The sequence below is a fragment of the Budorcas taxicolor genome, chromosome 9 (assembly GCF_023091745.1).
Source record: "Budorcas taxicolor isolate Tak-1 chromosome 9, Takin1.1, whole genome shotgun sequence".
Classification (NCBI taxonomy): Eukaryota; Metazoa; Chordata; class Mammalia; order Artiodactyla; family Bovidae; genus Budorcas; species Budorcas taxicolor.
The window spans coordinates 65,683,879-65,696,828 of record NC_068918.1 but is presented as its reverse complement, the minus strand read 5'-3'; the positions used below and the strand labels follow the sequence as shown (position 1 = coordinate 65,696,828).

The window sequence follows — 12,950 nt, the reverse complement described above, 5'->3', positions numbered from 1 at the left end:
GCCACTGTTAGCTCCGCAAAATCCCACCCGAATTTTCTGATGGGGCCGGACAGAATTTCAGAGTTTTAACGTGAAGATTTATTATATTTAGATTCATTATTTTGGTTAGAGGTAGTAATTTTGTAATCTGAGAAAAGGAAAATGTCTTTTCTTGAACTGCTAAATATGATGGTGAGGTTTTTGTGTGGCTATTTAATCAAATTACAGGGAATAATTTGTTACTTTCCTTTATGTATCTTTGGCATGATCCTGGACCATCTTCACACTCGTTGATATATAACAGCTGTATTTTTACTGTATATAATATTATAATGAGTCACAGGTTTGTTCCTTAGTAAAAGCAATTTAGATGCCAGTATTTCTTATACCAGTAGTAGGACTTCCTACAAGGAAACAAATGTTTGCTGACAGTAGTTAAGAAGTGTGGGTTGAGGGAAGATTGCCTTACTCTTCCCTTGCATTTATATTGACAGGATTTTAACAGTGCTGTCTCAAACATGAAAAAAGTTCTGTCTCTAATGCCAGCCTTAGACACCATAAGAGAATTGAAGCTCCTCAGATTTTCTTTTAATTGATAGAACAATATGTCTTAAGATCTAAGATCTTTTTTCTTCCCAGTTATATTGAGATGTGATTGATATATAGCACTGTGTAAGTTTAAGGTATATGGCATAATGGTTGATATATATAAATTCTTAATCTAAAAACACATACCACACATTTTATAGTATTGGCAGCAATGAAAAGACAAGTCATCCTAAGGTGTCGTAGGGTATCTTTGTATTATCTTCCTGGGACAGTAAACATTTTTTATTTTGCCCACTTAGAATTCCAAAAAAACACAATTTTCTGAAGAGATTCCTTAACAATAAGCTTTTGATTATGTTGAATAAATTTTCAAAATTATCCGAGACATTAAGAAATATTTCATTTTTAAATTAGTTTAATTTTTAAATAAAATATTCATTTCCAACTCCTATTAAAAAGTACTGCAGAGAGTGCCCCATTATTATAACAAGGAATAAGTTTTTTAAGCCACTGATAATTCTCTCCAGGGAATAAAATTAGCTTATACATTAGCTGACTCTCTTCAGTGGTAAAATCACCAAGTGATCAATCATTGTATAAGAACCCAAAACATATCTTCAAAAGTCCTACATCCAGCTTCAACCTCGCGTGTAAGCCAAAGAAGAGGAAGTCAAAAGCTGATTCTCGTATCTTAAAGAGGATCCATAAACCCTAACCTCAGCAACTTCAACTTCAGTTTTATAGTTTTTGCATATCACTGTGTCCTCTGAACATTTAATAATTGGTCATCCAAAGCATATGGTACGATTATTCCTCTAATTGTTAACAAGACTGGGTGGAGGGGTTGGGTAGTAGTGGAAGGGGAAAATGAAGTCAGCTGTTGAGTCAAACGTGGGGTTGGTGTTGCCATTATAGCTTGTCAGCACACGCAGGTCTGAAAGGTGATGGAGCTGACATCCGTCAAGGAACAAGGGCTTTGAAGATATATTCTTCTTTGCCAAAACTTGTACTTAAAAATCTCTGTGGGATGAGAACCGAAACTCTCCCTGGTTACAGGAAGCTCACTCATATTGGGAAAGAATAGGATGGCAGGCATTCAGTGTGTGTGCATGCAAGCACACTCATGTAGACTGTGATGCCAAGCCTCCTCTCAGTTCCATGGTACAATAGTGGGAAAGCACCACACCATCCTAGTCTGAATCTGTATAATAATTTTATGTTCTTTTCCACAGCACTCTTACAAATAATATTTTCACTGTACCCTGCAAGGCCTTGTGATGCAGTTAGGTCAGGCATCTTTCTTTTTCTCCTAAAAGAAGAGGTTTAATAGTTAACAAAGTGAAAGTGAAGTCGCTCAGTCATGTCTGACTCTTTGCGACCCCATGGACTGTAGCCCACCAGGCTCCTCCATCCATGGAATTTTCTAGGCAAGAGTACTGGAGTTGGTTGCCATTTCCTTCTCCAGGGGACCTTCCCGACCTGTGGATCGAACCCAGGTCTCCCGTATTGCGGGCAGACACTTTACCGTCTGAGCCACCAGGGAAGTCCAATAGTTTACAAAAAATATACCAAAATATCCATATCAGAAATGTTTTAGAATATGTTCCACAAAGTCAATATATCTCACTGACTGAGGAAAATAAACTATATCCTCAACACAGGAGCAGAGAACCAAAAAAAAAAAAAAAAAAAAAGTGGGAGGGGGACCGTGGAAAGAGTGGATGTATATTAGCTTCATTTTCACCATTTGGGAAGGAGATGGAAAAAAGACTAACTTAGTAAAGTTCAAGTTGCTGGCATTACTGACAGAGACCTGATTTTCTGATCTCTTCCACAGACCTGTCTATAGCTAAACATTCAGTTAATAATCAATGTATATTAAAAGTTAAAACATTCACAATTTTTGCCTCATTTTCCATGTGAAGACTAACTCCTGTCAAGCAGGGTCATTTTCTTACGAGCACTGAACAAATCATGAAGCTTGCAAATATGTTTACTGCTGCAGTCAGATAAAATCAACAGTAAAATTAATCTAGCATCCGTTTGATGCATAGGCATTGTTTTGTCACATTGTAAGCATAATATATAACCTAAAAAGGGATGCTGGTTTGGTTATGGAGTATGTGGAGGGAGCACAAAACATAAAAGAAATTACAGGTAGAAAATTAAGGATTTCATGGCTAATTGAATGTATCTCAAAAATCCAAGCTATTAAACATGAATTGATAAGAATCGAGGTAGGGTCAGAGGAGAGTTAAGGGGCAAAGATGAGAAGGTTGGTCTAGAACAATTAACCTATACAATTATGTTCATGTTTTAGGAAGCTCGAGATAGCCAGGGAGAATTTGAATAGCCAGGCAGTGTACAAAACAGCATTATGAGAAAAACAGGACCAGAAATCATGTAGCCAGTCTGGAATGCAGACTGTCTCACAGTACTTATGCAGCTTGTACAAATTATCCCCCTCACCCCCAAGTTATAATCCCCTCATCCTTGAAGTAAAGATCCTAATGAGGGCTATTTTTATCAGACAAAAGGATGTAAAATGCCTGCAGTAGAAATTGTTAAATGTATGTAGAATTATTGATAATGATCTATTCTAATTGATAAATTGTTCCATTTTATTAACTTTAAAAAGATTTTTTTTAAGTATAAATATGTTGAAACTCATCATTTTTATTAAAAATGATGTCATTCTGATTTATAAAAGTTTTGGGTTGTCTAAAAATGTTTTCCAGTTTTAATACTAACTCCTTTAATTTTGACTTTTTGAACTCCCTAGTACTCCCAGTTTGGAAAAACAACCAAGTGAAAATGGAATATCAGTTCAGAATGAAAATTTTGAAGAAATTATAAACTTACCCATTGGATCTAAACCATCCAGACTAGATGTCACCAACAGTGAGAATCCAGATATTCCTTTGAATCCAATTTTGGCCTTTGACGATGAAGGGACACTTGGACCCCTGCCTCAGGTAGACGGTGTTCAGACACAACAGACGGCAGGTAAGCTTGCCTCAAACTCCCTTCAGTAAACGTCAGAAATAGGTGACACCGAAGATGAAAGGAGAAGGGAATGGCAACCCACTCCAGTATTCTTGCCTGAGGGATCCCTGGACAGAGGAGCCTGGTGCGCTATGGTCCATGGAATCACAGTCAGACATGACTGAGCAACTAACACTTAAGAGGGAGTGAACCTTGTCCTGTATGACTTTGGCACACTTTGTCCTTCAAGGGACCAGATACACCTCATGGAAAAGACTGTATGGGTCATAGAAATTGAATTTTGAGTTGTGTTGGGCAACTTCTAGGCCCCTCTTATTCTCCCACTCAGTGTAGAAATTCAGTCTGTAGCACCTGTGGGTATATGTGGGCCTCCCCTCACAGAGCAACATTCATTGCCCAGAGACACTGCTGGTCAGAACATGCTTTATAGTAAGACAAAAACTTAACCGTAACTGAGTGGCCAGTGAACCAAGTTCTGTCCACTGGAGATAAGGTTTGTCTGGTTTCTATTCCATCTTTCTCAGTTCTAAAGATATTTGAAGACTGCCAACAGGTGGCTCAGCTGGTAAAGAATCCCGCAGCAATGCAGGAGACACAGATTCAATCCCTGGGTCAGGAAGATCCCCTGGAGAAGGGAATGGCTACCCACTCCTGTTTTCTTGTCTGGGGAACCCTATGGACAGAGGAGCCTGGAGGGCTGCAGTCAACAGGGTTGCAAAAAGTTGGACATGACTGAGCAGCTGACACTTACTTTTTTCACTTTCAGCATGTTCTCTCATGATTTTTCTCATGTTTGGCACAGCAACCTGGGATAATACATTATTGTCCTTTTCACGTGTAATGAGATAACGATTTAGGTAACAGGACCAGTCTAGGAGTATACTGAGCCCAGGGACCTTCCATTCCTAGTTGAGTGACTGCAGCTGTTGACTCTCTTAGGCCCTCTGGGACTTACAGTTAAGCTGAAGTCATTGTGCAAAAAGAACAATAGCTTTACAGGACCCAGAAAAATAACAACATAAAAAATTGCCAACTCAGTGCTCCTAGTGACTTAACAGCACAATCTCATCAGGCTCCAGAACAAATTGGATAATCCAGCTTCATCTCTTTTCAAACCCCTTGGAATTCTATCAACTTCTCTCTCTCCCAGCACCCCACTTTCACATATTGACCAGCATCTCTCTATACTGTCGTAACAGCACCAGACAAATTCAGGATGTTTAGCTGAGTTAGTAAAGCATTACTTGTGGTCAAATTGTTTTCTATTAGATTGCAACAGATATTTTTAGATATAAATATATTAGATCTAACAAATATTTTCCAGTTTAAAACTGGTTGAAAAAGCCAATTTTGAACCTTTATACACATGAAGCTAGTCTTTTTGTCCTCCTCTAAGATACTGACCTTGGGCCTGTAACTTTGCTTTAGTGATCTACTTTTTTTAAGATTGTGAAAGGAAGAAGGTCCAGTGTAAATGAAAGCTATAAACACCTGACATTCTGTTAAATTAAGCCTTTGAGAACAATCTGATTACCTATGTGTTGATGGAAACACTCCTGGTACAGCTTCCTACTTTGTTGTCACAGATTCACAGAGATGGAAGGACTGTTCAGATGACTTTGTTTCATTTGCCAGGTTTTAAATCACCTTTTGATTTAAAGGTGATTTAATGATTTACCTGTCATTTCATCCCCACTGTTTTCAAGGAACATAGACCAATGTCTGCATTAGTAGGTGGTGTTAGGGGTTGTTTTTGTTCATGGCTACTTATCAACCATCATTTATTTCAGCTTCAACATATGACTGGGGCCTGAAGCATCAGGTACTGAGGATTCAAGACCAATGAATGTAAAGTTTCTAATCTCAAAGCAAAGTACAATTGACTTAACACAGTTTGAAAAAGCAAATGATATATAGCCTAAGTTAAAGAAAGGACATGTGTTTTCCTATTAGTGGTAGAATTCACTTAGATAGAAGACCAGCAATCCTGATCAAATTGCCTGTTCGTATGTAAGACAGTGTATAAAAAGCATAGTAAAGTTTTAGGAACATAATGATAAGATATTACTGTAGTATTTTCTAAGACTTTAGGTAAATGTCATATTAATCTGTTCTTTCTTGTCTCCTAATATAGAAGTTATATGAGCATTTCTTCTGAAGAACCAAAGCAGAAATTTAAAAAGAATTTCTACAGTTAATGGAATTCCTTCCATGCTGCAAAGGAGCATCTTCCCCTTCCTCCAGTTTTCTAAAGATTTCTTGACCATCATTTTGAAAAGATTTTATTAAAACTAGCTAAAGACAACAGACTGGAAAGCTTTTCTAATAATTTTCGCCAGTAGAGAAAAAAAAATGCTCCTTGTTCTTCAGTACTTTAAAATGGCTTTTTCCAGTGTGCTCCTTCTTAGGAAATCAATATTTTTCTGCTTTCTTTAAAAGATGAGACCATTTGGCTATCAAAAATAGGCTGAGTAGGCATGATTTTTCACATAGATATTTTGGTCTTTAAATGCTAACATGTAAAATTGACACAGAAATTTTTACCTTTTACAATACTTGAAAATGTAAGTACCTCTTGGTTCCACAGGTAGAGTCAATAGGAGAGGTGTTTAAATTAAGCCTGTTTGTTAAAATATTATTGCAGAGAGCTCTATTTGTAGAGGCAGATTACCAGGTTCCTGTAAATGCAACTTGTACATGGACATTCTGCAAACCCCGCTGTCCCATTCTTGCATCTTTTTGCTAAAGCGTACTCAAGTTTTAAAATGTGAAAAAATTATTTTTTCTAGAGCAAGAAAATAATTTACTGTCCTCTTAAATAATGTATTTATAAAGTTTTTCAGAGAAACTAATCAAATAAATTAGAACAATGTGAAAACATTGCAGATTTGATTTATGAGATGCATTCCTTATATTACCGTGAGAGAATGTTGCTGATAATTCAGGGCTATTTCTGAAGTCTGTTTATTGCTGCTGTCCCCAGTGATGGTGGGACTTATCTTTGCCTTACCGGATCTCAAATTATGTGCGAGGGAATAAAGATTTACTATTTCTTTAAATTAAAAAAAAAAAAATTTGGTTTTGCTCGTTTAAGAGCAATGAAAAAAATGATGGAATGTTGACTGTGTTTGGCACCCAGGACACTGCAGGACACCTTCATGAAGGTCCTTGTTCTGTGTGACATCCATCAGCTTTCACCCTTCACTTACGCTGCTGAGCTTGGCTGTACAAACTTGCACTTTCATTTGATGATATAAATTCAATTTTATTTTACCATTTGAGAGACTGTTAGTAACTAAATACTGAAGGAGAGAGAACATTGAGGAAACACATGTTTTATTATGGAGTATTTTTTAAAAATGATAAACTTCTGCCACTAGAGTGTTTTTTTACTAAAAGAGGGGTTGGTTAATTAGATTGAATGAGGGGCTGTTCATTTATTGGACTGTTTCCTTAAAATCCTGACATACCATCTTTAGTAACAGCTGTAATTTGTTAAAACATTAATTTGGGGGTTTTCCCTGTTCTCAGTTGTCCATGTACACATAGTCATATTAAAAGAAAATCTGTTCAAATCGGGTCTTTGTTGTTGTTGTTTAGATTGACCTAGCATGAAAACACCAAATAAAATGTGTTCGGCATAGTTTTAGGTTTCTCATATGTTATAACTGCACTTAGGTTGATTCTTGAATTTTCCAGTTGTTCTTCACTTAACCTCAACCATCTTCATCTGAACAGGCTTACAGAATAGTTTTCTTTACAATTTAGAGCAGGAATTCAGTTTTTGCTAGGTTTTCCTTTTTTTATTTTTAACTTGAGCAAAATCATTAGCAAACTGAAAGCCTCTAAGTAATCAAGTTTTAATTAGAAGTGACAGAAAATTAACTCTTAGTATGTTAGCTACATTGCCAGAGGATGATGACCTTTGCAACAACTGGATTGCTTTCTCTCCAGCCCCTTTAGATCAGTACATATCTACCTACTGATCTTAAAGAGGTGCTCAGAAATGGCAACCCACTCCAGTGTTCTTGCCTGGAGAATCTCAGGGACGGGGGAGCTTGGTGGAGCCTTCAGTCGGACACGACTGAAGCGACGCGGCATCAGCAGCAGTAGGGACTATACTAAGGGAAGGTCTCAGGGATCAAATATGACCCTCTCCATGGCATGAAGGTGCATGGGCCTTTTGTTTCCTTTTCCACACCATTGTGGTCTGTTTTAGGCACATTTAGTCACCAGTCACATGTTCATTTGGTAGATAGCCACAAACCTTTACTGGAAGGTAAGGCTATATGTTTCCTCTTGCATAACTTCACTACCTGGTGGTATATTGTAATAAAAGCAAATCTAAAACAGTTCTTTCACATGAACAAACATTAATTCACATGAACGGTCTTTGGAAAGCTTGAGGAAGTTCCTTCTCAAAACCATCAAGGTGTCTGTGGGATGATTTGCCTCACAGCAGGTAGGACCACAGTGATATTCTAAAGGCAGGATTAGGTAAGCTGATTGGATCAGGAAGCACAGTCCTAAATGGGTGGTTTGGGGGAAGGTGAACCCCCAGAACTCTACACCTACAGTACTAATTAAAAGTCCTTAGCTTGCAGGTTCTGCCATATTCTTTTACCTCATGCATATTCCCTCTCAGTCTTTATAGACAACCACTGATCTTTCAAGATCCATTCACTAATGAAAAGTTACTAACATCCTTTCTGCTGATTAACAGTGATACAGATTTAGATAGCAATGTTTAAAGCCACCAGATTGGGGTCCTTCAAATCCTATCTGTCCTCAGTTCAGTCGCTCAGTCATGTCCAACTCTTTGCGACCCCATGAATTGCAGCACGCCAGGCCTCCCTCTCCATCACCAACTCCCGGAGTTCACTCAGACTCACGTCCATCGAGTCAGTGATGCCATCCAGCCATCTCATCCTCTTGTCGTCCCCTTCTCCTCCTGCCCCCAATCCCTCCCAGCATCAGTCTTTTCCAATGAGTCAACTCTTCACATGAGGTGGCCAAAGTATTGGAGTTTCAGCTTTAGCATCATTCCTTCCAAAGAAATCCCAGGGCTGATCTTTATAATGGACTGGTTGGATCTCCTTGCAGTCCAAGGGACTCTCAAGAGTCTTCTCCAACACCACAGTTCAAAAGCATCTAATCTTCGGCGCTCAGCCTTCTTCACAGTCCAACTCTCACATCCATACATGACCACTGGAAAAACCATAGCCTTGACTAGACGGACCTTAGTCGGCAAAGTAACGTCTCTGCTTTTGAATATGCTATCTAGGTTGGTCATAACTTTTCTTCCAAGGAGTAAGCGTCTTTTAATTTCATGGCTGCAGTCACCATCTACAGTGATTTTGGAGCCCCAAAAAATAAAGTCTGACACTGTTTCCACTGTTTCCCCATCTATTTCCCATGAAGTGATGGGACCAGATGCCATGATTTTCGTTTTCTGAATGTTGAGCTTTAAGCCAACTTTTTCACTCTCCTCTTTCACTTTCATCAAGAGGCTTTTTAGCTCCTCTTCACTTTCTGCCATAAGGATGGTGTCATCTGCATATCTGAGGTTATTGATATTTCTCCTGGCAATCTTCATTCCAGCTTGTTTCTTCCAGTCCAGAGTTTCTCATGATGTACTCTGCATAGAAGTTAAATAAGCAGGGTGACAATATACAGCCTTGACGTACTCCTTTTCCTGTTTGGAACCATTCTGTTGTTCCATGTCCAGTTCTAACTGTTGCTTCCTGACCTGCATACAGATTTCTCAAGAGGCAGGTCAGGTGGTCTGGTATTCCCATCTCTCTCAGAATTTTCCACAGTTTATTGTGATCCACACAGTCAAAGGCTTTGGCATAGTCAATAAAGCAGAAATAAATGTTTTTCTGGAACTCTCTTGCTTTTTCGATGATCCAGCGGATGTTGGCAATTTGATCTCTGGTTCCTCTGCCTTTTCTAAAACCAGCTTGAACATCAGGAAGTTACCCCACAGTAAGATTAAACAGGTATAGTTTATATATATATGTATATGTACTCTCTTGAGAGTCCCTTGGACAGCAAGAAGATCAAACCAGTCAATCTTAAAGGAAATCAATCCTGAATACTCATTGGAGGGACTGGTGAAGCTCCAATACTCTGGCCACCTGATGTGAAGAGTTCACTCACTGGAAAAGAGCCTGATGCTAGGAAAGATTGAAAGCAAAAGGAGAAGAGGACAGCATGAGATGGTTGGATAGCATCACTGATTGAGTGAACATGAACTTGAGCAAACTCCAGGAGATAATGAGGGATAGGGAGGCCTGGGATGCTATGTACTGTCATGGAGTCACAAAGAGTTGGACACGACGTAACAACTGAACAACAACATACATATACACATACATCACAAAGTATATGTTAAAGTGTTTTGAAGTAAATTATTGCATATTAACTGGAGGAGAAAATGGCAACCCACTCCAGTATTCTTGCCTAGAGAATTCCATCTACAGCGGAGCCTGGCAGGCTACAATCCACAGGGTCACAAAGAGTAACAGGCATCAATAAATGCAACCATCTTTTGCATTCTTTTTAACTAATAGAAATTATTTACCTATTGGCCTATATATGTTTTGTGCATAGAACATTAAAAGTCATGATGAAATGGCTATTGGATCAGGTTAGAAAAGCAATTTTAGATGACCTTCTGAGAAACACAATTTTCCCATCCTATTTAACACTTGAATACCTAAACCTGCTCAAAATACTCATCACTTTTTCACATCTTTTGGCTTTTCACTGGTTTGGAGCAGGAGCTGTAAAGCCAAGAAATGGAAGAGAAAAGCACCATCATGTGAACGGAGACAGTTTTAAATTTGTTACAAGTATTTTGCTAATACCTGTTTCCTTGGTGACTACTAACTTAAGGCTTATGCTGATAGTTTTGATTACAATTTTAGAGATCAAAGAAATTTTAGGAAATGACAAAAATTAAAAAGAATATTAACAGCAACGGGGGAGAACAACAAATAACATACAAGGGAACTCCCATAAAGCTATCAGTTGATATTCCAGTAGAAGAAACTGCAGGCCAGAAGGGAGTGGCATGACATATTTAAAGTGGTCAAAGGGGGAAACCTACAACTTCTACCCAGAAAGGCTCTCGTTCAGAATTGGAGAGATCAGAAACTACAGACAAGCAAAAGCTAAAATTTGAGCATCAACCAACCAGTTTTACAACAAATGTTAAAGAATTAGAAACAAGAAAGTTATGAAATGAAAAGCTCTTCATTAAAAGCAAATATACAGTAAAGGTATGAAATCATGCACAAACCAAACTACTAGGGAAGTTAAAAGACCAAAGTAGCAAAATCATCAAGATCCACAGTAAGCGGTTAAGGGGTACATAAAACAATTAGATGACACACAATTAAAATGATTACAGTTTTCAGTATCATATTTTACATCTAATTGTTTTGTATACCCTTTAACTGCTTATACAGATAGATAGATACATCCAGGTGGTACTAGTGGTAAAGAATCCTGCCAATGCAGGAGAAATAAGAGAGAATTTCAGTCCTTGGGTCAGGAAGATCCCCTAGAGGAGGAAATGGCAACTCACTCCAGTATTCTTGACAGGAGAAGCCCATGGACAGAAGAGCCTAGCAGGCTACAGCCCATGGGGTCACAAAGAGTTGGACATGACTAAGCATCTGAGCATATCTAGATATATATATATAGTCTATATACACACATATATTTAGAATGCTATATCAAAACCTCATGGTAACCACAAACCAAAAATCTACAATAGATACATACACACAAAAGAAAAAGCAATTCAAACAACACTGAAGATAATCATCAAGTCACAAGAGTAAAGAACAAAAGAAGAAAGGGGGAGAGGAAGACCTACAAAAACAAGCCCCAAACAATTAACAAAATGGGAATATGAACATACTTATCAGTAATTAAATGTAAATGGGCTACATGCTCCAATCAAGAGACTGACTGGATAAAAAGACCCATATATATATATTTATATTTATATATATATGTACTTCCTACAAGAGATCCACCTCAGATCTAGAGACATACTGACTAAAAGTGAAGGAATATAAAGGGTATTCCATGCAAATGGAAATCAAAAAGAAAGCTGGAGTGGCAATACTCATTATCAGACACAATAGACTTCAAAATTAAAAAACTGTTAGAGAAAGAACACTACATGGTGATCAAGGGATAAATCCAGGAAGAAGATATAATAATTGTAAATCTATATTCACCCAACATAGGAGCATCTCAATACATATGGCAAATACTAACAGCCATAAAAGGAACATCGACAATAACACAATAGTAGTGGAGGACTTCAACACCACACTTAACATCAATGGACAGATCGTTCAGACAGAAAAATCAAGGTAACACAGACCTTAAAGGAAACACTAGACCAGATGAACCTAACATATTTATAGAGCATTCCATCTAAAAGCAGGAGAATACACATTCAAGAGCATATGGAACATTCTCTAGGAGAGATCACATGCTAGACCACAAATCAGGTCCCAGTATATTTAAGAAAATTAAAATCATATCAAACTTCTTTTCTGACTACAACACTGTAAGACTGGAAAACGACTATAAGAAAAAAACTGCATAATACACAAACAAATGGAGGGTAAACAATATGCTACTGAACAACCAATGGATTATTGAAGAAATAAAAAATACCTAGAGACAAATGAAAATAATCCAAAGCCTGTGGAACACAGAAAAATCTAAGATGGGTATAGTGATAGAAGCATACATCAGGAAACCAGAAAAATCTCAAACAACCTAACGTGACGTCTAGTAGAAGGAAAGAAATCACAAAGATCGGAGCATACATAAATGAAATAGAAACAAAGAAAAATCAGAAAAGATCAATGAAACTAAAAGCTGGTTCTTTGAAAAGATAAACAAAATTGACAAATCTTTAGTCAGAGTCATCAAGAAAGAAAGAGGATTCAAACCAATAAAAATTAGAAATGAAAAAGAAGTTACACCTGATACCACTATATTGCCAATAAAAGGGAAAGCCTAGAAAACATGGATGAATTCTTAGAAAAGTACAATCTTCCAAAACTGAACCAGGAAGAAATACAAAATATGAACAGACCGGTCATAAGGAATGAAATTGAAATTGTGATTTTAAAACTTCCAACAAACAAATTTCCAGGACCAGATGACTTCACAGGTGAATTCTATTAAACTTTTAGGAGTTAAGACAGATCCTTCTGAAACTATTCCAAAAAATTAGAGAGGAAGAAATACTCCCAAGCTTATTCTGTGAGGCTCCAATACCAAAACCAGACAAAGATATCACAAAAAGAGAAAATTAGAGGTCAATATTACTGACGAAGATAGACACAAAAATCCTCAACAAAATACTACCAAATGAA

General features: G+C 37.6%; 1 protein-coding gene across 1 annotated transcript in view; it reads left to right on the top strand.

Moving 5' to 3' along the window:
• Window positions 1-3,563, top strand: part of MAP7 (microtubule associated protein 7) — a 151,141-nt gene extending 147,578 nt beyond the window's left edge. The window contains exon 17 of the mRNA XM_052645615.1: window positions 3,311-3,563. Coding sequence (XP_052501575.1) covers window positions 3,311-3,563 — 253 coding nt within the window. The remainder of the gene's footprint in view (window positions 1-3,310) is intronic.
• The last annotated feature ends 9,387 nt before the right edge of the window (window positions 3,564-12,950 follow it).